Source organism: Nyctibius grandis, chromosome 5, assembly GCF_013368605.1.
Source record: "Nyctibius grandis isolate bNycGra1 chromosome 5, bNycGra1.pri, whole genome shotgun sequence".
NCBI classification, from domain to species: Eukaryota; Metazoa; Chordata; class Aves; order Nyctibiiformes; family Nyctibiidae; genus Nyctibius; species Nyctibius grandis.
In genome coordinates, this window is record NC_090662.1 from 76,125,014 (window position 1) to 76,149,169 (window position 24,156).

The window sequence follows — 24,156 nt, forward strand, 5'->3', positions numbered from 1 at the left end:
CCTTGAGCCCCGGCCCGGCACATTCGCCACGAGGCGGGCAGGGGCCGAATCTGCGGCTCCGGAGGTTGTAACGGGGAGGCGGGAACCACCCGGCGTCACCGCCTTCCTCAGCGGCCGAGCCCCCCGGTGCCGCCGCCCGCTCACCCGCCGCGCCTCCTCACCTCCCCGCCTGTCTACCCGGGACCCAGGTGAGGGCAGAGGGAGGAGGACGCCGTTCCTGCCCGTCGCGGCGGGGGAGGCGGCCCCGGTTGCTGTGGGCGCTGCCCCGTCCGGGCTCAGGGGCTGTGTTTACCGTGGGGTTTTGGAGCCTTCCTGGGCGGGTAAGGGGGGATGGGATCCTGTAGGCCTTTCCCTCCCGCCGCCAGCTTCGCTTCTGCTTTTTCAGGAACGGGAGTGAATGTCGCCTCTCTTGGCGTGGGCCACCGGGCTGTCACCCCAGAGCCCGCGGTGGGGCTGAGGGCACTAGCGCCGGTTTTGGAAAGGGGGTTCGGCCCTCCCCGCTGGGGCAGAGTGGCTGCTCGGCTGCGCTGGGGTCAATGGCGTTTTATTATTATCGTGAAGCGATTTGTAACTGATTTGTTTCATCCGTTTCCAACATGTAGGTTTGTTCACAAAAACCCCACAAACCTATAAACTGGTCCCATGAATTTTGCTGTGGAAAATACACTTTTTTTTCCTTTCGTTTACTGCTTTTCTTCCCCTTAGACAGTGGGTTTTAGCACTGGGGAGACTTCAGCTGGAGTAATGTGTCCAGCTTTGCAGGTAATGTTCAAAAAAGAGGAATGCAAATGAGTGGAGGTAAAAATGACTGGTAAGAGTATGTGCTCCCATCCTGTATTTTCATCTTGTAGACAGTTCTCTTGCTTTTCTTTTGGCTTATTTTTTAATGGTATTATTTAAAAATAATGACAGTCTATCCTGAAGTAGGTTACAAAATGAGAAAATAAGCTTTTTCTAAAAATGATTGCAAACTTCCTCTCCTTGTCAAGTCTACCACCTGCAGAAAGGAGGAAATAAAATCCTAATGTACCGTGAAAGATTTCAGATTTTGAGACGTGCATGTCAGCAGCTACAGTGTCTCAGTTAAAGTTTGCTGTTTATGAGGATTTCTCCTGTCATGGTTCTGTCTTTAAGTCAGGAGGCTTATACTGTAATTTGAAGAGTAATTACCCATATTGAAATATTGATACACCCAATTACAGTTCATTAGCATTCAGTGTTTTGGAAACCGGTATTTATGCTTCAGTTCCAACCTATGTATTTGGAAGTCAAAATTGAGGTATCTTTGAAAAATTTGAGGTTTTAAGTTTTCCTGACAGAAGCTGTTAATTATTAACAAAGCCAGGTTTTTAGTTAGCATTTTTTACTTATGATTTTACAGGAATGTAACTCCTGTTACTTTCATTTCTAATGCAGGAAATCAACGCAAGAAGATGAAGCCTAATAAAGGAAAGATCTGCACTAGGGAGAGAGACTATGTGTACGAATTCAGTGCTGGAAATCAACATTTAGTGCTTACTGTGCCTCTCAAATTCCCTGTGCAAGAGAATATTAGTCACTTGCATGGACGTCTAATGCTTCTGCACAATCTGCCGTGCTTTATAGAAAATGGTAAGGATTGGTTTCTTAAATTAACGTCATATATCCATGCCCGTAAGTGTCTTACAACCTGCTTTAAGAAGCCAAAAAGGATATTTACTAGAACAGTCTTAAAAAATTTGTTTTTAAAACAGCAAAACATTAAAGAAAATTACTGTCAGTACTAGCAAATAAGGTGCCCAAGTAAAAGGTTTTCAGAAAAACTTTCTTTGTATGTTTGGTAGATGATTATTCATGCTTTCACTGACATGTTTTGTTGATGGACCATTCTCTTCTTGCTATAATAGACCTGAAGCAATCTCTTAATAAGTTCATAGAAGAGGAAACTATAAAAGATTATGATAGAGAAGCTGAAATGGCTCTGGAAGCAGTGAAATCAGGAAAAGTAGACATAAACCAGCTGGCAGATACTTGGGCTAAAGCTTATAAAGAGGTAAGATTAAGGCTGAAAAGTTAATATTCAGGACTTGCTTTGTGAGAGTGTGTGCGCATGTACAGTGAGAATCATATCCGTGAAGATGCAAATTACATTGAAATTCACTTTTACTGATCAATTCGTACAATTTTTCCTTTTATCTGAAAGTGATCATTAAGTCTTCATCCTACAAGTTCTCAGTCACATTTTTCCTGAATTTAGTAGAGTCAAAAGATAAAAAATTGAGGCAAATTGCTAGTGATAAACAAAAAGACCTAAGGGTTATAGTGCATTAAAATCAACGCGAGAGATAATAAAGTGGTACTCCTATCCTAAATCCAAAAATAGCAATGAAGACTCCAAAGAGAGACTGTCTAGTTGCAAGAGACTTTTCAGCTCATTTTCTGAGTTCATGTGACTATTTTACATTATTTAGTGATGATGAGGCTTTAGCTGGAGTAATGCATCCAGTTTTGCATGTGATCTTCAAAAGAGAGGAATGTAAAAGAACTGGAGGGGTCCTAGTGAAGAGAAAAAAAAGAACGACAAACTGCAGCATTAGAGGAAAAGTTTATAGGAATTGAATTTGCTTATCATGGAATACAGAAGAATGTTGTGAAAAATTCCAAAACATACGTATATTATAAAGAGAATTGGAAGCAAATCATCTGTCTTAATGAACATCAACAAAATGAAATTAGCTAAACCTTTAAGAATGAAAAATCTATTGGGTGAGCGTGGGAGTGTGATAAAATGTTGAAAGAGTTTACAGTCTTCTGTGCTAGCGGTTTCTATGAATAGGTTAGCCTGAGTTGCAGGGATTGGGATTAGATCATTTCTTGACATTTCTAGCCTACATTTCAATGATACAATCTCAATTTGTCAGCTGAATCTGGTGGGAATGTAAGGAGTGTTTCAGTATAAAGGAGCCTGCAAAACTGGCATCTTTGGGCCATTCTCTGTTCAATAAAAATTGCTTTTCTTAAATCAGTGTTGGTGATCAAATTCTAGTGACATCAGAGGTTACCCATCCTTTCTAGGAAAACATTTTTATTTGCACAGCTGGTGTTTTGGGCCCTTATCCAAAATTAATTGATTGCAAATACTGTTGTAGATATTATTGTTCTTTCCAAGTTGGTGATGGCTGAAAATCCTCACTGTAGTCAAAATGTTAATGTTTCTGCTGTTGGTTGGTTTGAAAGAGAAAGAATATGGAAAGGGAGAAAATGTTAAATCTAAAGCAGAATACAAAAAAGCTCAAATGAGGAAAGACAATTCATGTATGTGGAAGGTTATACAACAGTACACATGCCCAGCTGGTTTTGCCCCACCATTGTGGATGGATCCTTATATGTCCTAAAAGGTACTATATGGTTTAAAATCTCTTATAATTTTTAGACAACATTAGAATATGCAAAACCTGAAGAAACCAGCTGGGATGAAGATTTTGCCGATGTTTATCATGATCTGATACATTCTCCAGCTTCTGAAATGCTGTTAAACCTGGAACACAATTATTTTGTTAGTATCTCAGAATTAATAAGTGAAAGAGATGTGGAACTGAAAAAACTACGAGAAAGGTATTCCTTCTTTTTTTTTTTTTTCTATCTTATTAAGTAGGAGTGTATGCCACTGGGTGTATACAGCTCATAGGACAATGTGTGTCGACTTGTTCTTTGTGAGCCCTGTTTTAGTTTTATGTTTACCTCTTGTCAAGGTTTAAAGCTGGGCTGGCTATTAAACAGATGGCAGATGCTCTCTATTAACTCTTTCCTTCCCCCCTCTGGGGAGGAAGGAAAAGAGGGGGAGAGACTTATGGGTTGGAAAGTTAAAACAGTTTTCATAAACTATAACAATGAAAAAGAGTATAATAATAATAATGGAAATAATTAAATATGTACAAAACCAAGATCGAGCTCCCCAGATGATGACCAGGTCACCCCTGGCGCTGCAGGGCAGGCCCTGGGAAGTCCCAGACTGGACTCAGTGTCAGACAGGAACTGGATTCGGGAACGCACCGATTGGGATCGGGGGCGGGAGAAAAATGGACAGAGTCCTCTTTGGACGCTGGCCATAGAAGAAAAGTGAACTTCTAGTGATCCCTCAGCTTTAAACTGAGAATGACGTGTATGGGATGGAATACCTCGTTGGTCAATTTTGGGTCACCTTTCCTGTCCGCTCCTCCCCGGAGGTGTGACTTGTACAGCCCTTCACTTGTGGACTATGGGCAGTTTAGCAGTGACCTTGGTTTCTATAGGAATAAGTCTAAGCAAGAGCCTTTCTGCCTACCATTCCTACCGTTACCTTAGTAATAACCATAAACTTCAAGCATTATCAATCCTAGAAGCAGACACTGTCTGAAAAACATGTAGTTAGCTTCAGAAAGTGCAGTTACTTAGAAGAAACTTAATGGAAAGGAAAAATTACTGAAAGGAAAATTGGTTCTGTTCTAGTCCAAACCAGGACAGCTCTTTAAAGTCATATAGTACTTAGCCTATATTGTTAGGGTCACCTATCTTATATTGTCCTCAGTCACTGAAAATACTAAAAGCTAAGGCCATCAAAGTAATATAAGGTTTGATTTCCATTGTTCTATCTGCGTTTTAAGTGGTACAGCAATGTAAAATGCTTGGTATATCTAGGAAAATAAAGTATATGTACGTACCATGTTTTGCCTCTGTTATGATGTAATTTAAATGAAAAATTGGAAGTTCCATGGGGTGAAAAGATGAGCAAAAGACTTGAACCAATTTTAAATCAGAAACTGTTGAATTTGAAATTTAGGAAAGTCTGGGATCCTGAGTTTCTGAATAGGCTTGAATAGCTGCAGGTGGCTGCTTTGTCCACAAGAGGGAACACATACAATGCAGAGTTCTCTTTTTCTTTTCGAGACTTAGTACGTTAAGGAAAATGAATGCACACAAGTATAGATATAGTATAGCTACTAAATGCTAGGGATGCTTGTGAGATGCCAGAATATTCTAAGTAGGTATGTTTTAGCATTCTAAGTGGCAATATTCCTCTTGAGTTGTGTTTGTTTAAGCTCACATCATATCATGCATACCTGTTTATATAGTTTCTTCTAGACCGAATATTGTGTATCTCTACTTTGGGGATAAATGTTGCCAGTAACGTCTTAGCAAAACTTTTTGCAGCTTATTAACTCTTCTCATGTATCTAGAAGAATGAGCACTTAATCCTAAGAGCAGTAATCTTGTAGTGCTCTAGTGTGATATAGACTCCAGAGGAATTTATCTTATCTATTTGTCATCATCAAGAAACTCCGTATGTCGGTGGCAGCTATCCCAGATGAGTGCAGGTAGTGTTCTGTTTACACAGGAGCTGACTTGGAATCCCTGACCCTCAACTCAATTTTTTTTTTTTTTTTTTTTGTGGATATTCATTTTTAAATCTGAGCTAGGGTAAATTGATTCCTTACTGAAGAAAGGACTGAATGTGAAAGACTAAGTGAAGCCAGGGGTTAAGAAGACTAAGGAGGGATGAGGCATGGGATGAACTAATGATAGCAGGGCAGTCCTTCAACTCCAGGTCCCCTTGTTGAATGTAATTTGAGCTGGAAGCTCATCTGACTGTTAAAAATAGGTGTGTTTAGCCTACCTCCTGGTGTTTACCTGTCTGCATCATCTGCGGTTGGGGCGGGAGGAAAGCAAGGGATGGAGTAGGTCCATTTCAAAAAATCTTCTAATGATAAGGATAGTGAAGTGCTATATTCAAGTATCTGGAGATACTGTTATACCTTCTTTTGAATATCTGTGAGGGCAGACTTTAAACGTATGAATTCCAATTCCAAAATGAGCAGATGGACAAAATACTGCATGACATATCTCAGGTATATCTCTGCTTGTGATGAGCATTGACCAGCTGAACAATGCAGCTGATCATTGTATCAGTAACTGTATCAACAACAACGGGTGTTCTGCCAGTTTTTTGCAAGTGTTGTTTGTTGCAAATCTACGTGTGCTTCTCTTTCAGACAAGGAGCTGAAATGGATAAGGTGATGCAGGAGCTAGGGAAATCGCTAACGGACCAAGATGTAAATTCATTAGCAGCTCAGCATTTTGAATCTCAGCAGGTAAACTAATTTCAGTGAACTAGAATACATAATGCAACTAATTGTCTTGAAAAGAAAGCCCAAAACACTCAAATTATCACTGTCATCTTGTTAGGATTTGGAGAACAAATGGACCAATGAATTAAAACAGTCTACTGCTATTCAGAAGCAGGAATATCAGGAGTGGGTGATAAAGCTTCATCATGACCTAAAGAATCCCAACAACAGCTCAATCAGGTATTTAATTCCTATGTGATGCTTACTTCCATCTGTAATAGTTGAAAGAACTTACTTTATATATTCTTTATTTCAGATTAGCCATTTAACTAGAATAATCAAAGAAAATCAAAGGCAAATAAACCATCATAATTAACTACTTATATTTTTAGAAGTTTCTTTGCTGTGTGATGTTATAACCTTTCTGTACCATAAAGTGTTCTAATGCACTGAACTACAACTTAGGCTGAATGGGGTTTCCTCCTATTTTGCCTTTATTTACAACATCTATCTTTAACACTATTTCACAAGGCTTTCTGTTACCACTTCAGGATGTTCTGCGGAATAATGGTAGCTTAATAAATGGTAACAGTATCACCAATTTTGAATTAATAAGCCTTTTTTTGTTTGTTTTATGTATACATCACTGGACAACTAAAAAAGAATTTTTTAGTGTGAACACTTATGGTGAGAGTTGAATGAAAAGCTTTCTGATAATGAAATAGCAGGGAAATCAGAATTTGTAACTTGTGGAGATCCTTATTCTTTATCATTAGTAACTACCACCTTTGCTACTAATATGAAAATAGGAGTAAAACCTGATGCTTTCTCATGCCTCACGTTAGTAGAATAGCCTGTCTGAGTAGATTTAGGTGGATGCAGTAAGGAATATATGGGAAACACACCACCTTTGAACAAAGTGGATGCCATCGATAAGACAAGACAGGCATGGATCATAACGCCTGAAATGCTTAATCACTTTCTTTTAAGTGCTTCCTTTTGGGATAAGGAAGCCAAGTGTATGGAACATGACAGGGGAGAGAGAGAGGAGGGGAAATATATTGGAAGATGATGCTGTATGTTTAGATTTCTCACTACTTTCCTCAGGATTTGTTGTCTGTGAATTTATATTTTGGAAGTCTTTTGCAGTTCTCAGGTTAGCCTCAGAATGTCCTAGGACTGCATAGCTCGCAAGCAAGCTGGCCTCTTTCTAACCTAGTGACTGGTCACTGCAGTAGAATCACTGCAGTAATGACAGTCTGCTCAAGCTCTAAGCCCAATGCTAAAATATTTTTCCACAGAGTTTTCATGTTAGCTTTGTTGATTATTTCCATGAGGCTTTAAAGTTAAAGATTATTCGTACTTACCACTGTGAACCTCTTCCCACGTTCTGGCCTTCTGCTGCTGTAAAATAAGACCAAGGTGAAGTTGCTTAGAGCTGAAAGCTAGAAGAAATGGACTGCTAGAGGTCCAGAGGCAATTACCTCTGAGAGACAGTAAGGATGTTTTGGCTTTATAATCTTGGACGATGATAACAGATGCAAAGTGATAGTATTTTAATCATTGCACTCGCATACACTAGTAGAAAGTGTGATCTCTCTGCTTGTGTTGAGTCTTGAAAACTATAGGTCCCTAATGCATTTGAAAATAATGCACAGGAAGTCTATAGTAGAGCAACTAGAAGCTTAAAGAGAGAGGAAAAAAAAATGTGTGTTACACACATATATACACATATATATATATTTATACTTCTGGATGCTTATATGTGTGTGTATATATATTTATTAACGGTGTATCTCAGTTCTACTTCATCATTTGGCATTTGCAATTAGTGGAATTGCTTGCAAGTTTATAAAACAGTCCTTTATGAAACACCTTTTGAAGATTAGACACTTTGAAAATAAAGAGAAACAAATTGGAGAGATGTTCATCTTTCATGTAGCAGAAACTTGTACTTCTTGTATCACTTACTACCAGATCGTTGACTTTAGGAAAAAAATTTGAACTGATATCTGAAGTCTTTCCTGCTAGTTTGAAAACTGTGGAGCATTTGATTTAGCTTTTTTTTAACCTCCCATTTTGTGTGTGGGGAAAAAAATGTTTTATATAGTAACTTCATAAGTAAGGTTTTGGCTATTATAAATAGGCTGAGAAGAATTAATTTTTTCCTTTTATTCTTATGTTCTTATTATATTGTAACTAGGTGTTGTGATTTGTTTTTATTTTTCAATCTCAGAATGCTTTACAAATGAGCTAGGTAATGTAAATCTAACAGTGGAGTCTACTCTTCCTGCTGGTATGCACACGGAGTATCGCATGCCAGAAAGGCAAAACCTCAGATGAGTAGACTTCATTCAAATAGGTTTAGTCTCTTGGTTTCCACAGACTAGCTGAGAAAACTTTGGATAGCTTTCATAAAATATTTCTGGTCTTGAACAAAAATTAGGATAAAATTTTCAGTATGTTTCTCATTATTTTAGTGATGAAATTAAGGTTCAGCCCAGCCAACTGAGAGAATCTGTAGAAGGAAATGGAAGAATTTATGAAGAGCAAAGGCTTTTAGAAGAAAGTTTTACCATTCACTTGGGTAAGTAAACTGACACCAAAACCAAACATAGTAACAGATGCTAATAAATGATGTATCTAAGCTATGTATTATTTACAGTATTTACTGTCAATGTGTATAATATATACAGTTTGTAATCATTTTGTATTTGTTCTTTAAATATGTAACAGAAGTACAGTATGGTATAAACTGTATCAAACAGTATCTAGCTACCTGAAATATACTTAATGGAAAACATTCTAGAAGCAAGTTTTTATCCACTCTAGCAAGGTGACTAGTGTAGAAAAGCACACTAACATCAGAACACATAGCGGTTAAAAAATTTATTTTAACTTTTCTTGTTTGGTAAGAAAATGTGGGTATTAAATTGAATTCCCACAATAAATTAACAGAAAAATAGGTACTTAAAATTTTTACATTTTGTTTATGCAATAGAGACTTCTTACGCTGTCTGTTTTGACTGCATTAGTATTTCATCCATAGCCTTGTAATAGGGAACAAGGCTAATTTCAGGTATAGGTAAGCCTTGCGTTGTGGCAGTATGTGAAAATATTGCAGTTTTACTCATATTTTCTAAATGTCTGATATGTATGTAAAGCTGAATATATGGTTAAGAACTTTGAGTATTATTGATTATATTTCCCTTATAGGTCTTTTTTTCACAAAATGTAGGGGACCACTTTGATCCCTTGCATTTTAATAACAATCCTGAGTTCCCTCTTTTACTGTATGTATTAAAATCATTTATATTCCGCACAGGAGCTCAGTTGAAGACGATGCATAATTTGAGATTACTGAGAGCTGATATGCTGGATTTCTGTAAACATAAGCGCAATCATCGAAGTGGAGTAAAACTTCACAGACTTCAAACTGCAATGTCTCTCTATTCAACTTCTCTCTGTGGCCTGGTTTTATTGGTAGATAACCGCATCAGTTCATATAGCGGCATCAAAAGAGGTGAGTCCTCTAATGGGGTATGTTGTGTCGTAAAAATGAATGTCACTTAAAAACTTGCGGTCTTCTCTCACAAAAAATATTCCCTGTAAAATTAAAATTTGCTGGAGACCCTAGTGTTTTGGACATGATATTGCAAAAAGGTAACAAATGCAAAAAGAGATGTAGATAAGGGTGGGGACAGAGTTGTGCTCTGATACGCTGTTATCTCTGTCATCTCTTTCCTAGGTTTTGTGTTTGAGTAAGGAACGTGTTAGAGTGAACACTTCAGTGTTGATTTCCCTGCCTTAGATTGGCTTATTATCAGTAGAGGCCTCTAACTCTAAGATGTGAGCTTAGCATACTGAAACATATTTGCAAAGATGAAAATGAAATATGCTAAGATTTTAAATTGATAAGTAAATGTATAAAAATACCATGTACTTTACATATCAGCAGCGCTATGAATTCTATTAAAAATGAACAATAGGAATATTGCTTACTCCTGGAAAGCTTGATAGTAGCCTTTTTAAGTGCATGTCTTTTGAGTGACTGGACACTATGATGAATGTGTTTTGTATCAAGGTTAACCAATGAAACGTGTTCGTTCCTGTTCCAATTTTGGTCACCGAGGCTTTCTCTGAACCACATTATTGACTTTCCCACTTTCCTCTTGAAGTTTAACACCAGAATACTTACACTTGAAATGTCTTTTTGGCTGGAGCTGCTATTACTTGTCATTATTCTAGTGTGCCGGAAAAAAAATAGACTTTGGTGGTTGATACTCTCTGAAAACAGTGTGGAATCAGGCTTGTAGCAAGAAGGAAAGGGAAGTGTACCAGTTAAAACTGCAGTTGCATTTGTGCTGTTTATGGTTTCCAAGATGCTTAATTTTGACAGTATTATTTCATACTTGTACTCATTTTCAGTTAGTTTTTTTACTGCTTAAATATTTAAAGGAATAACAGAGATTTGTTTTTATGTTAAAACTTAGGTGATAAGAGAAGGCTGATGTTTAAGTCATATCGTTAAACACAAAATTGCATTTTCTAGTCACCAGTTAGGTCTTGTAGCCACAGTAGAGGGGGAAAATAAGGGACTGTAGCACAGTCTGTAAAATATAATCCTCAATAAATTTTGATTTCTTTGAGTTACGAAGGGATTTTGGCGAACTTAACTGTGGGCATGTTCCACAGCTGTCTGCACCACCATTCTTTTTAAAAATGTTTCAGAAATGAATGTGTGTCATGTCTCAGCTCCTCTGACCTAGTCAGATATATTATTTTAAACCATCAGTGAACATCTGGTTGTACTGAGACCCCTAACCGCTAGAGGTGGCAACTGAGGTTTGAGTGCATTTCTTTAAAGCCACTCTGTGGTGAGAGTGGTAGCTTCTGGCAGAAGAGCAGTAATAAACACCTTTGAGAGGAGGCGTTGCTCTTAAACTGTTAAAGCTGTTTGTTGCAAGAGCACTAGCTAGAACCAATTCTCCTTCCTAAAATGCTCTTTAAGAAATAAATACACTGGGGGATTCACAAGTTCATAAAATTGCTATATAGAAGACCTTTAAATAACACATTGATGCTATTGTTTATATGGAGGGTAGTGGCTTGGGCAGTCTAAATTTCTGCGTTACAGAAATGCAGAAACAATTTTCTGCTTCCGTTTTAAAGCTGGGGTAAAATACAAACCTGATAGCCTTTATTTTGTGATAGGCTAGAAGCTCCCTCAAATCTTTTTACAAGGGCATGTAGTGACAGGACAAGGGATAAAGGCTTTACACTGAAAGCGGATAGATTGAGATTAGAGATTAGGAAGAAATTCTTTACTGTGAGGGTGGTGAGACACTGGAACAGGTTGCCCAGAGAAGCTGTGGATGCCCCTCCCTGGCAGCGTTCAGGGGTTCCCTGGCTGGATGGGGCTTTGAGCAACCTGGTCTAGTGGAAAGGTGTCCCTGCCTGTGGCAGGGGGGTTGGAACTAGATGATCTTTAAGGTCCCTTCCAACCCAAACCATTCTATGATTCTATGACTTTCAAAGGTAGTTGGAGTAAATGAGCTTCATGTAAGCATGATGTTTATCCAAGCATTTTACATTGTTTGGAGCAACACCAGTCACTCAGCAAGCACTAAATGAAGAGGGGCTCCAGTTGTATGAAGTCCTGCAACTTACTTGGTTGACTTTGTTTGTTTAGCTCTATCTTGAGGAAGCTTAAGGATGTCGTTCGTTTAGTGTACTTTGTTAGTTCTGTTGCAATATTTTGATGTTGCATCTTTGTTAAATCTGTTATCCAAAAATGACTCAATTTGTCTCAAAATTGAGGATGTATGTGAGGTATTTGCAAGACTGAAAACCATGACTGCAGTGTTTTCTGTATTTCTAACAATGTGTAAATGGCAACTAGCAAAATATACCTTTGAAATCAGATTTGTACACATCTCTAGAAAACAGCCTTGAACAGAAAATTGAACTTACGTATGAACTTCTAACATGCTAATTTCATTCAGACTATTTTTTTCTTAAGCTAGATGAGTAGTTTCTTTATATACTTTATATTTATGCATTGCATAGCTGAAGTCTCTTATATTAGGACTTTGTAGGGCTACTGTGACTCAGGTTTTAAGTAGGTGTAGCACACTCAGGCAAAGGAGAAACTAAAATTAAAGTTAATTTTACTTTGAATACAAGAGATTTTTCATTTGTTTGTTTCAAATAAAATGTCTTGTGACCTTCTTTTATCTTGATACACACAGAAGACATAATCTTTTGGAATATGAGCTTCTTCCTCCCCTGATTTTGGACACTAGAAATTTAATAAAACCTTTTGAAAATAGATTTTTATGATGGAGACTTCATGTAAAAAGATGAAATACATTAAGATTTTTCTCTCTATCCTGCATGTTCCTGTCGCAGCCTGTTCACAGGAGTATATGGTGCTCTCCAGATAGGCAATCAGAGTACATTAAGAACTTTAAGGAGGATTAGAGCAGGTACCTCAAAACGGGAAATAAGTAGCAGTTGCTTAGGATAGTCCAGCTCCTTGCTAATAGCTTGTTTTGGCTCCCATTGACTTGCTTGGGGAGATCGCTGGACATACAGATAAGGAGCTTAGAATACCGGTCACAGAGGCGGTATGTTGTGATCCTAACTATCAGTATAATATTTCCAAGTCTGACATAATACTTGCTTATCATGAAAAGGAACTTGCAGCATTTTTCAACTGATGATACTTTTCCTTAGATTTCATATCTGTGTTTTGAGAACTAAAAGGAAAGAACTGTAGTTCCAGCTTTCCAGGTACACTGTTGATGAATTTCATTAATAGCTCTCATTTTTTGCTGTTGTTGCTATTGGAAATATCTGTTATGTATGTTTTAATAAATTATCACATTAAAGGACTGTTAGTAATAAGACATAATTTTTAAAGCACAATTACATTTAATGCACATACATTATTGCTGTTATTTTGGGATTTTTTGTTTTGTATGCTTTTGTTTGAAGAGCAACAGCACTCAAAGATTTTTTTTTTTTTTTTTTTCCCCTCAAGCAATTAATTTCTTTCAAAAAATATTGTGTCTCTGCCATAATTTTTTTAGAACTTAGAGGAGCAGAGCAGCACTTTGTCTGGTTTTGGGGGGGGGGGGTTGCCTTTGTAACTGGCCTTACTTGAACAGTAGAGCAGAATTGCGTAATGTACAAAGTACAGCCTTATGACATGGATTTTATCTTTTTTTTTTTTTTTCCTAGATTTTGCAACTGTTTGCCAAGAATGCACGGATTTTCATTTTCCTGGAATTCAAGAACAGCTTGAAATTGTCCAGAAGGTTGTGCTTAAGGCCAGAGCACAGCGTAGCAGTAAGTCGAAAAGACATCATGGTCAGTGACAACCAAAATTACTTTCCTTGAAATAGAATAGTGGTCAGCTGAATGTTTGTGGTTATGGGCAAGTTAATTTCACTCTTCTTCAGTTACCTGATCTATAAAATGGAATGTTCTAGTTTACTGATAAACTGTGAGAAGTCTGCATGAAGTTCTCTCTTCACAGACAGCATCTTGACATGATGTCTTTGCTGCCATAACAGACATACCTTAACAAAAAAAAAAAAAAAAAAAAAAAGTCCTTAAGTTCTGATCACACTGTAACAGCGTGGGACATGTATGGAGCTGTTGTGCTTTCCTCTGCAGTTTAAACTGCATGTAGCAACACAGACTTTATCTGACTTGACTTTTTTATTTCTATTTAAAGGGAAGGCTTTAAAAATTGCAGAAGAGGAGTTATGACTGTTTTCCTTTCTTATACATGAACACTAAAAACTGAATAATAAATTGACTAAATATGTATACTTTTTAGTGCTGACCAAATCCTTGTGAATGGTTTACTTTACAGTTATATTTACAAATGTCTGTGAAATTTTCTGACCACATGGTGTTAAGACAGTACTTGTACATCGTGAAACTGCTTTTCTTGAAGAGAACTACTTATGTGGTTTAAATACATCAGTAACATGAATAGATTCATAAGAGTACACAGAGAAACAAGTTTTCTTAGGAACCTGCGTACTGCTGTAGTCTTGAGGAAAATACTGAAAGCTGTTTTTGTACTGCAGATTTATGTAAATGTCTTTAAAACTTTTCTTGTCATACTAGGAACAAATGCTTTTTAAAAAGTTACATTATTTAAAAAGCAATAGCAAGGTACTATGTAGTTGTGGGGGCAATTTGGAAAGTGTAGTATCATGTTTGAGAATATTGTGTCTTCTTTTGTCCAAATTAAGAGGTATCGTATGATGATTAATAAGAAAGCTAATGATTTGAGATAGGATTCAGTTCAGTGTCTATTGAAGGCAGCAAAAACACTTCCTGTCCATCCCTCTGCTTTTGGGGGACTTTATGGTAAAAATTCAAGACAGATGTTATGTCACTATATCAAACTTCCATGCTGAAGCATAATTAATGGATGATATGTTTACTATTTGTGCTATGTATTTATATACAGAAAACAAAAGTAGTGGAAATGAAGATAAATTAAAGAATATTGAACGAAACCAGTCAAATATTTTGCCAGGTGAGTTCCATTGCATTTTCCCCCTCTTCTTAAAGCAAATTGTGTTTGCACATTTTTAGCTCTAAAGTCAGAATATAAATTATAAACTAAACCTGAGTTGACCTCAATCAGAGGAGAAGGATGTTCTTGTGGCTAAGGCAGAGAACTGGGTGTCAGGACATCTGGTTTCTATTCCCAGCTTTGCTACTGCATCATGTGACTTGGGGCAAATCACTTAACTTCTCTATGCCTAAAATTTCTTTTCAGAATTTGAGGGTGAAAAAAAACTCTCTGAGCACCTTGTGAAAAGGTGAAACCTAAATACTAGCAACTAATTTTATTTTTGAAAATAATTATATATATGTCACTGTTTTGATACAGTAAAGCATTTTAGAATGTATTTTTTTAACTTTGAGAACGTACTTCCTCTTTGAGAGAAATGGATTTGCATCTTCTGTATATATTGTGAATTATAGTAAGGAAAGCTTCGTTGGAATTTGAAGATGAATATACGGTTGGAGGAGGGAGGAGTTAAATCCATACAACCCATGGTTGAATAAGAGGGCTTCTTAAAATTGCTTTCATGATTGTCTTAGATCTTGTTGGTATAAGTGGTTCATAAATCAGCTTGGGTCCTTAACAGATAAATCTGGATGAATCTTCCTGCAGTACCTTGTGTATTACTACTCTTAGATAGTCATTGCTGGGGATTACTACCTCCTTAGCAGTCATCAGAAAGGAGTACATACCTGTTCTTCAGTTGTCCCAGTACAAAGGTAGTATCTTAACTTAAATGACCAGTGAAAATAGGTTTGAAGAAACATTACTATCTGTTGACTGAAATAGGAGGGGTATTGCATACCTGCTTTTCTGTTGACTCTAGTATAGACTTTTGATCTCTAGCAGAAAGGTAAGATGGAGAGAACTGCATTTCACTGCCCCTTACTCTTTCTTCTTTCTCTACCTTTGATAAATGAATACTAAGTCTAAAAATACCCCCAACATGAGGTCTTGGTAACTTTTTGAAAACAACTCTGTAACTAATCTTCCCATTACTATGAATTATTTTAAATTCTGATGATCACTGATACCTTTGTCTTCCAGTACATATCTCAGTTGTTACGTAATCCCCTATCTTTTTCCACAGACGTTTTGCATCCTTTATTTTAACACATCCGTTTTTGGTATTTCCGCCTCCCACATCTGTCTGCAATTCAGTGCTTACGTTATACGTTTTGAGTATTACACCTCCTCTGTGTTTGTTTTTCTGTTTCGTACTATATATAGATCATATCCGCCTGTACTGGCACTGTTATGTCTTATTACACCAGGTATCTGTGATGCCAGTGAAACCCATCAAAGCAGGGAAGTGAGTGTAGGATGAATGCAGAACAATCATATTCCAAGAGATTTTAGACCAATTCGTTTCTAACTTTTTTTATCTCCTCATGTATGTGTTCTGATCTCTGTTGTATATTTGTATTTGCCTTTTGTCTTAACTGACCCTGTCCTTAACATTGTGTAACAATTATATTTCAGTACAGATCACTACCATGATATCTTGCCTTCTTGGTTTATCTTATTCTGTAGGAGAATTCTACATCACGCGCCACTCAAATCTTTCTGAAATCCATGTCGCTTTTCACCTCTGTGTGGATGATAATGTAAGATCCGGTAACATAACTGCTCGGGATCCTGCAATCATGGGACTCAGAAACATTCTCAAAGTTTGCTGCACACATGACATTACTACCATTAGTATCCCTCTCCTATTGGTGCACGATATGTCAGAGGTAAGTAAATGTAAAGATTGGGTTTGTTTTTATTGTCTAGGATGCAACAAAAGTGATTTTTGCAAAGGGTATGTTTCATGCTGGTTTAAGTCAAATGGGACAGTTTATCCTAGTCACATGCTCCTGCCACATCATTGTGCTGGCACTCATATCTATATGGTGACACAAATCAAGGAACTGAACCAGTTAAAAATGTTTCAGCCAGCTGAATCACTTTGGCTTTTTATTCCCACTCTGCATTTTGGCCACTTTACTTCCTTGATCCAGCTCATTGCACAAGTATTAATGAAAGATGGGACTTACATGCCTGGTAGTCTTCTGGCAACGGCTCTTGCTTAGAAACCATACCTTCAGAGTCGCTAATGCAATAGTGATACCAGATCCCCAGTTTTAATTGTTGCTAGTTAGAAAACCTTAAAACTAAGTTTTATGTGCAGCAGAACTAGCAAAGCTTGGCTTCGAGTTCTGTATTGCTAAACACCACCTCAGCCCTACGCAGCAGCAACCAGATTTCACCTTTGCTGTGAACTGTCTCCTTCTTCACTGTCTAATCACTTACATCCTTAGTTTCTGTATATGTTTCCTATCTAAGTCCCCCAAATACCAGGTGGGCAAGAAGCAGCATATTGCTGAGGCTCTTTGTAGATACAAGTATGCTTACTTATTGTGGTGAGCTTTTGTATTCCCTTCTTCAGTGGGACACTAATGTGTAGGACTTGTCCCTTACTCAGCTGTAACTTTTCACAGTGCATAGTAATTTAATACCATTGACAACCTCTTTCCTCTGTCACATTTGGCTCGCAGGATAGTGGCAGAGAAGAAAAGGGGATGGGGAGGCAGGGAGAGAGCCAGTGGACAGGCAGTACAGCTATATGCCTCACCTTAGGAGGTGAAAAGCTTATAAACCTAGAGAAATGAGAAGAATAAGGTAATGCTGCCATTACTGATACCTTTGCATGGATAAGAAGTCTGTGTTTGTTTTGTTTTTTTTTTAAATAACCCTTTGATTTTTCACTTGCAAATTTCAATACTGCCTTTCCTTCTTTGAGAGTGCCTGACTCATAGCAAGATAAAGGCTCACCAGTGGATTACCTTTAACAGTGACTTTTTTTTAAACAGAATTTAATTGGAATGCAGTGTAGCAGTGGACCCTTTTGCATGGTCAGGGTCTATTATTGTGAAAGTGCAGGAAATGCAAAAGCTAAAAAAGTCTAATAACAAAGCTTCTAAAGGATATACTTCCATACATAAAAGCAGACTTTAGGGACAGATGATATTATTTCTGAAATTTTTCATCTCTGCTATCAAGACCTTTTTTTGGGCACAAATGCAAGTAATCAACTTGGAAGACAGCAGCCTGGGTTACTCACAGGACCTAGTTACTGTGTTTTCATAAATTTATTGACTTTTTTTCTTAATCAAGTTGCCATGTGACTGTATTCTTTTTACACTGTTAGTTTTAGCTTTCATTTGTATATCTGTATTTTAAAATACAAATAAAGCAAAAGACCAAGTGTTCAACATGCTGAGAGTGTGTTGTTGTTTGGATGTGTGAAACTGAAGAATTATCTTCATGTCTAGTGCTGGATTCTTAAAAGGTACTGGTAAAACAATTTACCTTTTATATTAAGTTTTCAGTCTATGCAGAGTAAGCAAAAGTGACCTGTATGGTAAGTGTATGTTTAGCGAAAGCTGCATTGTGTGAATTGCATTGCTCATTACAGTGCTTTGCAGCTGGCTGACCTCATTTGAAACACACACATATGTAACTTGTTTTTGAGGGTAAAGTGAATAATAACAGATTTCTGAAAGTTAACCTGAACTTGGTGCCTTCAGCAGCCCCAGTTTTGAATCTGTGTTTACCACCTACATAAAAACATTTTTGTAAAGTGGTTAACCAAGAGCACAGCTGCAGAGATGTTTGCATGCTTCACTGTGACAGGCATTCATCATGAGTTTTCTCTGTGCTTTTCCCAAAAGTTTTCTTCTTTTATGGGTGGAAGAGTGGTGTTTATAACCTTACAGAAGTAATGAGTATATTGATCTCAGTGAAGCCATTACATTTCATTATTATTAGACCTTCATATAAAGCTAATTATTTTTTCCTATGAAAAAAGAACTTAGGAATTCTGTTTTTCTTAGTTTTTTCTTATCACAAAACCAACAAAAACAGATTTATCTGTTCCAATCATTAAGTTAAATGAAGGAAAGAAACTGGGTTTGATACTTGAGAAAGGCAAAAGCGGACAAGTTCAAATTCAGGACAACTGAGGCGTTATTGTCTGATCACTGTTCTGAATCTAATATAAATTGATATATAAACTGGGTCAATGACATGGCCCCAATAGCATGGCATGGGTAAAAATCTAGAGCTAGCACACTTCCTTGGTAGTTTTCAACGTAGGAGACCATTGCTGCTGTCCACACAGCAACACTGAGAGAAATGTGACTCTTCAGAGATCTCGGGCAGCTGTCCTCTATTACCATAAGTTAAGGAGAAAATGTTTTGGAAAAAAGTAGAAATGAAGGGAGTGTAAGCTGTGTAGCAAATGTTTACGAATGTGGTTTATGTATATAGAGAGATTATTGATAAACGTGTTAACCTCAAGTGTTTCTCGTCTGAATTTCCTGCCTTTAAATGTAGAGCTGCTCATACAGCGTTTAGGATTTGCATAGATATAGTTTGAGTAAACATATTTCTAATTCTTAACTTACTAAAATAAACCATTGAAATGTGGTTTGAAATCTTTGTCCCACAAGACAGTTATGGACTTCAGTGTTTTCATTACCTGGTTATGACATTGTTCTGCAAAGGCACAAGCCCTTAGCTTTATAAAAGTGGCAGCCACATGTAGTGAGTCTGTCACAAATTTGTTTTAAACAAAAAAGTTTTGCAGCATATCTTTCTAATCAGTGAAGTTGGCCTCTTTTTTTTTAATAAGCAGAAGAAATCTTAATTTGACAACAAATCATGGCCTCCTAAAAAGGAGTGAGGTGTGGTCTCTGCTAGTGAACAAAACCAAAAGTCCCAGGTGTTTTTTACGGTGTTTTTTTACTTGCTTGGATGCTATTGACCAAAACTCACTATAGGAGATGGAGTGTTTGCTTTTTTTTTTTTTTTTTTTCCCCTATCCTCTGCATTGGATTTTGAATTGGTACTTAGCCAATGCTTCATCATTTCCACAACTGTTACTTAGTTTGCATATAGAGAAAAATCCTGATAACATGGCAAAATCATGGGAGCTTACATTTTTAAAGATGGATTAGAATTGAATCACTACTGCATCATTTTCAGTTCTTGTGGCTTGCACTCAGTGACATTCTGGATTCAACCTGTTATTTCCCTGAGTGCCCACAAGATTTAACATCTATGTTCCTCTGAAATAGTCCAAGGAATAGTGTCATATCCTGTTGTTCTGATCAGTCCTCTTAAGGCTAGTTCCCTTTATTGATTGTGAAAGGTACTCTTGAATTGCCTTCAGAGCAACAGGACCTTTCTTTTTAAACACTTGTTTTTTACGTAAGCCAAAATAGCGATCAAAACTAACAATGAACAAGTACATTACTTGTGACAGAAAGCACGCATTAGAAATGAGAAAAAAAAAAAGTTGTCCAGCATTGTTCTGTTAATGTGTTGTATACCCTAAAAGCAGCATCTATTAATGCAGTGATTTACAATGTGAAAGAAAGTTTTCTGAAAAGTCATTTCTAGCTTATGCCTTTTTTAATGTATTACATATTTTTGAGGATGACAGGAGATACTCCCACCTAAGTAGGAACTTTGGCTTTCAGTAGTTGTTTAATGCAGCCACATTCAGTATACTGTTTTTATTTTTATCAGTTGGCATGCTTAGATAGCCTTGGTTCTCAAATAACTTTTTTTAAATCCTGAAATTAAGCTTTTTGAAAATTACAAATTGCACAGTGTTTGGCATTGCAAAATAAAGGCTGGCTTTACTGAACAGGAAATTATGTAAAGCATAAATTTGAAAAGATGCATAGAATGATAAAGTTGTTTCCACATCTATATTCCTGCATTCAGACTAGAAAGTGCTCATGTTGATGTTGAAGAGTACATCAGAACAAATAGGTACTATTTTCCTTCTGAGAAGTGTTTACAGTGCCAGTCATTCTGTCTCTGACTAGGAATGTTCATCTCGATATAATTCACTTTGTAGTGTACAGCCAAAGAATGTTTAATGTACGAAAGCATTTGAACTGTTATTTAAGTTATTTAGACCAGTGCTTGTAGCCATGTCTTACGATATCTTAAAGCAGTATGGTTTTCATATCCCATGTAACTTTAGGTAAGAATTTGCTCTCTGTATCTGAAACTCGTCCATCAGATGAAGATGGATTTTGTTTGTTTTAACATAAATGCATCTATAGGGGAGAACGGCTTCTTCCAGTTCCAGTATTAGAGAGAAGGTTTTTACTGAAGGTGGTGGGTGTGCAAGTAAACTTTAACCAGAATCATTAAGAATAGCTAGGAATCATCAGTTACTGTGGTTAAGATGTGGTCAGGAGCCTGTCTCTGGCTAGCTGAAGCACAAATCTGGCAGTTTTCCGTGGGATGATATACACTTTTCTGAAGCTCCACAAGAAAATTAAATAGACCTATTTCCAATTACATTGACAGGATTGTCAGCAATATTTTTATTCAACATCTCAGCTTAAAAATGTGTAGGTTGTTCTGACACTGGGCTCTCCTACCAATAAGCAGTTGCAGTGCTTTTATGATCACCTGTAAGGTGTATACCACCTGCCTAGAATACTCTGGAAAACTGAGTCCCTCTTCATCACCCATAATGCTGCTTGGATACTTGATGGGGAAAATGTGGTTCTGTGGTGAAAATGTATTATTTTTAGTAACTTCCCTGCTACTCTTGTTGGTTAGATCCATTGGGCATTGAGGCTTTTCATTTATTAATTTTTAGGAAATGACCATTCCATGGTGCTTAAAGAGGGCAGAGCTTGTGTTCAAGTGCGTCAAAGGTATGTTAGTGAATGCTTCAGCTGTTTGTTGTTTTTTTTTTTTGTGCATTGCATTTGGTGACATCCAGCCTTGGCTCAGGCTGTACATCTTCCACAAAAAAGTGTTTTTCAATAATTTATCATTTGTTAAAATATACACTTATATTGCCTCTTTAAAATTATTAACTGGCCTTGCAGGAAATAGTCGGAGACACTTAGAATGGAAACTAAAAATGTTTCGAAAGTATCTTTACAACTTAAACATAGACAGTAGAAGAAAAAACACTTACTGCTGCTTTGAGCAATCTCTGAAGGAGGGCAAGAGCTGGTGATTCTCTATAGTATAATTTCCAGTGTCTTTTGGTATTTTGATTGCCTCAAAAAATGAGGACTTCCCTCATTTTTCCAAGACTAGTTTATACGCTAATTCATCTCTTTGCTGGAATGTCCTCATGACTCAATTTGGTTTTCTGTTTTTCCAAGCGGTATTATTTACTGCATTCTATTGCGTTGCACTTAAATACTTGAACCAGTCATTTAGAGTATTTAAAATGCTAATAACGTTAATGTTCTTTCTGCCACCTACTTGAGGAACCTTTTCCTATTGTGACCTTTAGTAATTCACAATGGGATATCATCCACATAGCCACTTTCATTAATAAATTATTTTTCTGAGTATCGTTATTTGCCACTAATGTCTTCCTGTGGACCTTGTAGTTCATTTGTAAGGAAATGTGAGCATAAAAATGCTGTATTGTAACTTGAGCAGTAAAGGAGTGCTGAGCTTTTTCCATATAAGTAAGTCCAGGTAGCTTCTGTTGCTGCCAGGTTGTCAGTGTACTTTTGGCAACAGGTTTGTACTCATTGATGTGGATGTGATCACATCAGAGCTAAAGGAAGGAGCTATTTCTCAATGAAAGCAAGCCATTGAAAAAAACTCATAACATGCATACTTGGAGAAACCTCTCACTTCTGCTGGCTGGCACTCTGTGGTACAGTAGGACTGGTTATTCTGCTGTACAAGAGTATATTGATTTTCTCCATAACTCCTCATTAGATTTTCCAGTTAAAGCAGATTTCAGTCAGGAGATTGGCCAAGTCTGATTTAAATGTGATTAATGACATCCCTAGTTAAGGCAGTTAAAATCCTAATTGTATGAGAAATCTCCCTCACTGCTTGATAACCATGTAATTGATGGGGAAGATTGCGTAGGTTAATGCATACAGTATGAATGCTGTTTTTTAGGTTTCATGATGGAAATGGCCTCGTGGGATGGAGGAATATCTCGAACTGTACAATTCTTGGTACCACAGGTAGGTTAAACCAAGTTAATAGCCACCTAGGAGACTTGGAACAAGAAGTTAAATGTCAGAGAAGAAGTTTTGATTTCTTTTCTATACCCTGCTCTTTTTGTGAGAGCTTAAATTAATCACTGTGGTTTTGGTCCCTTGCCTATAGAACAGGAATAAGAGGGGTTTATATTTTTTGATATCCTGTAGTATCTTCCGAGGACGCTAAAATTTCAGACTGGGAAGCTCACCTTTACAAACAGTGAATACATCACCTTTGAAAAAGATAGTTTTTGCTATTATTTACTCTGAAGAGATGGGCTAACCTTGCATTACATAAGGCATTTGTTAGTCATATTGTCTAACAATATGCACTGAGTTCAATCATGCTTCCACAGACTCATACTCTAGGTATTTGAAGTTAAGTGTAATTAAGATTCTGAAATTATTTAATTTGGAGTTCTAGCTGATCTTCAGAAACAGGAAGTTTTCCAAAGATGGCCAGCACCAAGTTTTGTTTGTTCTAAAAAGCGGTACTGGAAGTAATATAAAAGTCAGTTATATTAGGAAAGAAATAATATGTATTTCTTGACAGAGTAGGAAATGGCTGAGCAAGGAAGAAGCCAAGAATAAACTAAATAGTGAAGTTGAATCTAGTTCTGAAATTCAGAGAGCAGGAGTCCTGTAGATAACAAACAGCACTGTCTTGCTTATGCTAGGCAGAAATAATTGATTACTGGAACAAGAAATCTGCTGGAAACAGATACGTCACATAAACATACAAACAGTATTTTTAGGTCAGTCTTTTCCTTTTGATTGAATTAAATAGAGTTATAACACATAGTTTGAAAATTACCTTCATCGTCTTCTGAAAAACAATTCTCTTAATGAGAGAGACTTAATTCTTCCAAACGACAGCAAAAAGCCAGAGCTTACTGGTGTATTTTTAATTTTTTTTTTCCAGACGATTTCTGAGGAAATGTTTTACCAACTGAGTAATATGCTTCCGCAGATCTTCAGAGTATCCTCTACACTGACTCTGACCTCTAAGCACTGAATTTTGTGCAGCAGTAAGATGTATCCTGTTGACAAAGGATGAGATTACAGAGATTCTGGAATGGAATGTCCCTTTTCTGAGGGATAATGACCCTGAAGTGGTATTTGTTGCAATTTCAAGAATCATGTTGTCATAATAAAAGATAAATGCTGTCTGTACTTGGGTGTTAGCGTTGATTTTTGTCTCTTATTTTCTGTTTCAGCAGCATATCAATGTTGAATTCCTCACCATTATCTGAAAGATGTTCAATGTAACTTACTGTACGTAATCTACAGAAATATAAATGATTCTCATACTTAAGTGGTAGGAATAAGAGCTTATGGTGGGAATACAATCTTCTGCGTGGGCTTCAAGTTGTTGAGTTTTAAAAACACTTCCTGAATTTTCTCAGTGATATTTTAAAAAACATGAACAATA

General features: G+C 37.0%; 1 protein-coding gene across 3 annotated transcripts; it reads left to right on the forward strand.

Annotated features, from left to right (window-relative positions):
- Positions 1-4: 4 nt before the first annotated feature.
- FERRY3 (FERRY endosomal RAB5 effector complex subunit 3) lies at positions 5-23,897 on the forward strand. Of its 3 annotated transcripts, none has more exons than XM_068402010.1 (14): positions 5-320; positions 1,417-1,611; positions 1,887-2,032; positions 3,413-3,594; positions 6,008-6,107; positions 6,202-6,323; positions 8,564-8,670; positions 9,409-9,606; positions 13,329-13,457; positions 14,578-14,646; positions 16,216-16,418; positions 21,356-21,413; positions 22,639-22,706; positions 23,647-23,897. In XM_068402010.1, exons 2-14 carry the CDS (start codon positions 1,434-1,436, stop codon positions 23,737-23,739), a joined length of 1,653 nt encoding a protein of 550 aa, XP_068258111.1. In that variant the 5' UTR covers positions 5-320; positions 1,417-1,433; the 3' UTR covers positions 23,740-23,897. The 3 variants fall into 3 exon arrangements, with proteins under 3 accessions (XP_068258111.1, XP_068258109.1, XP_068258110.1); XM_068402008.1 differs by having other exon boundaries at positions 104-188; XM_068402009.1 differs by having other exon boundaries at positions 104-188; positions 13,329-13,436.
- The last annotated feature ends 259 nt before the right edge of the window (positions 23,898-24,156 follow it).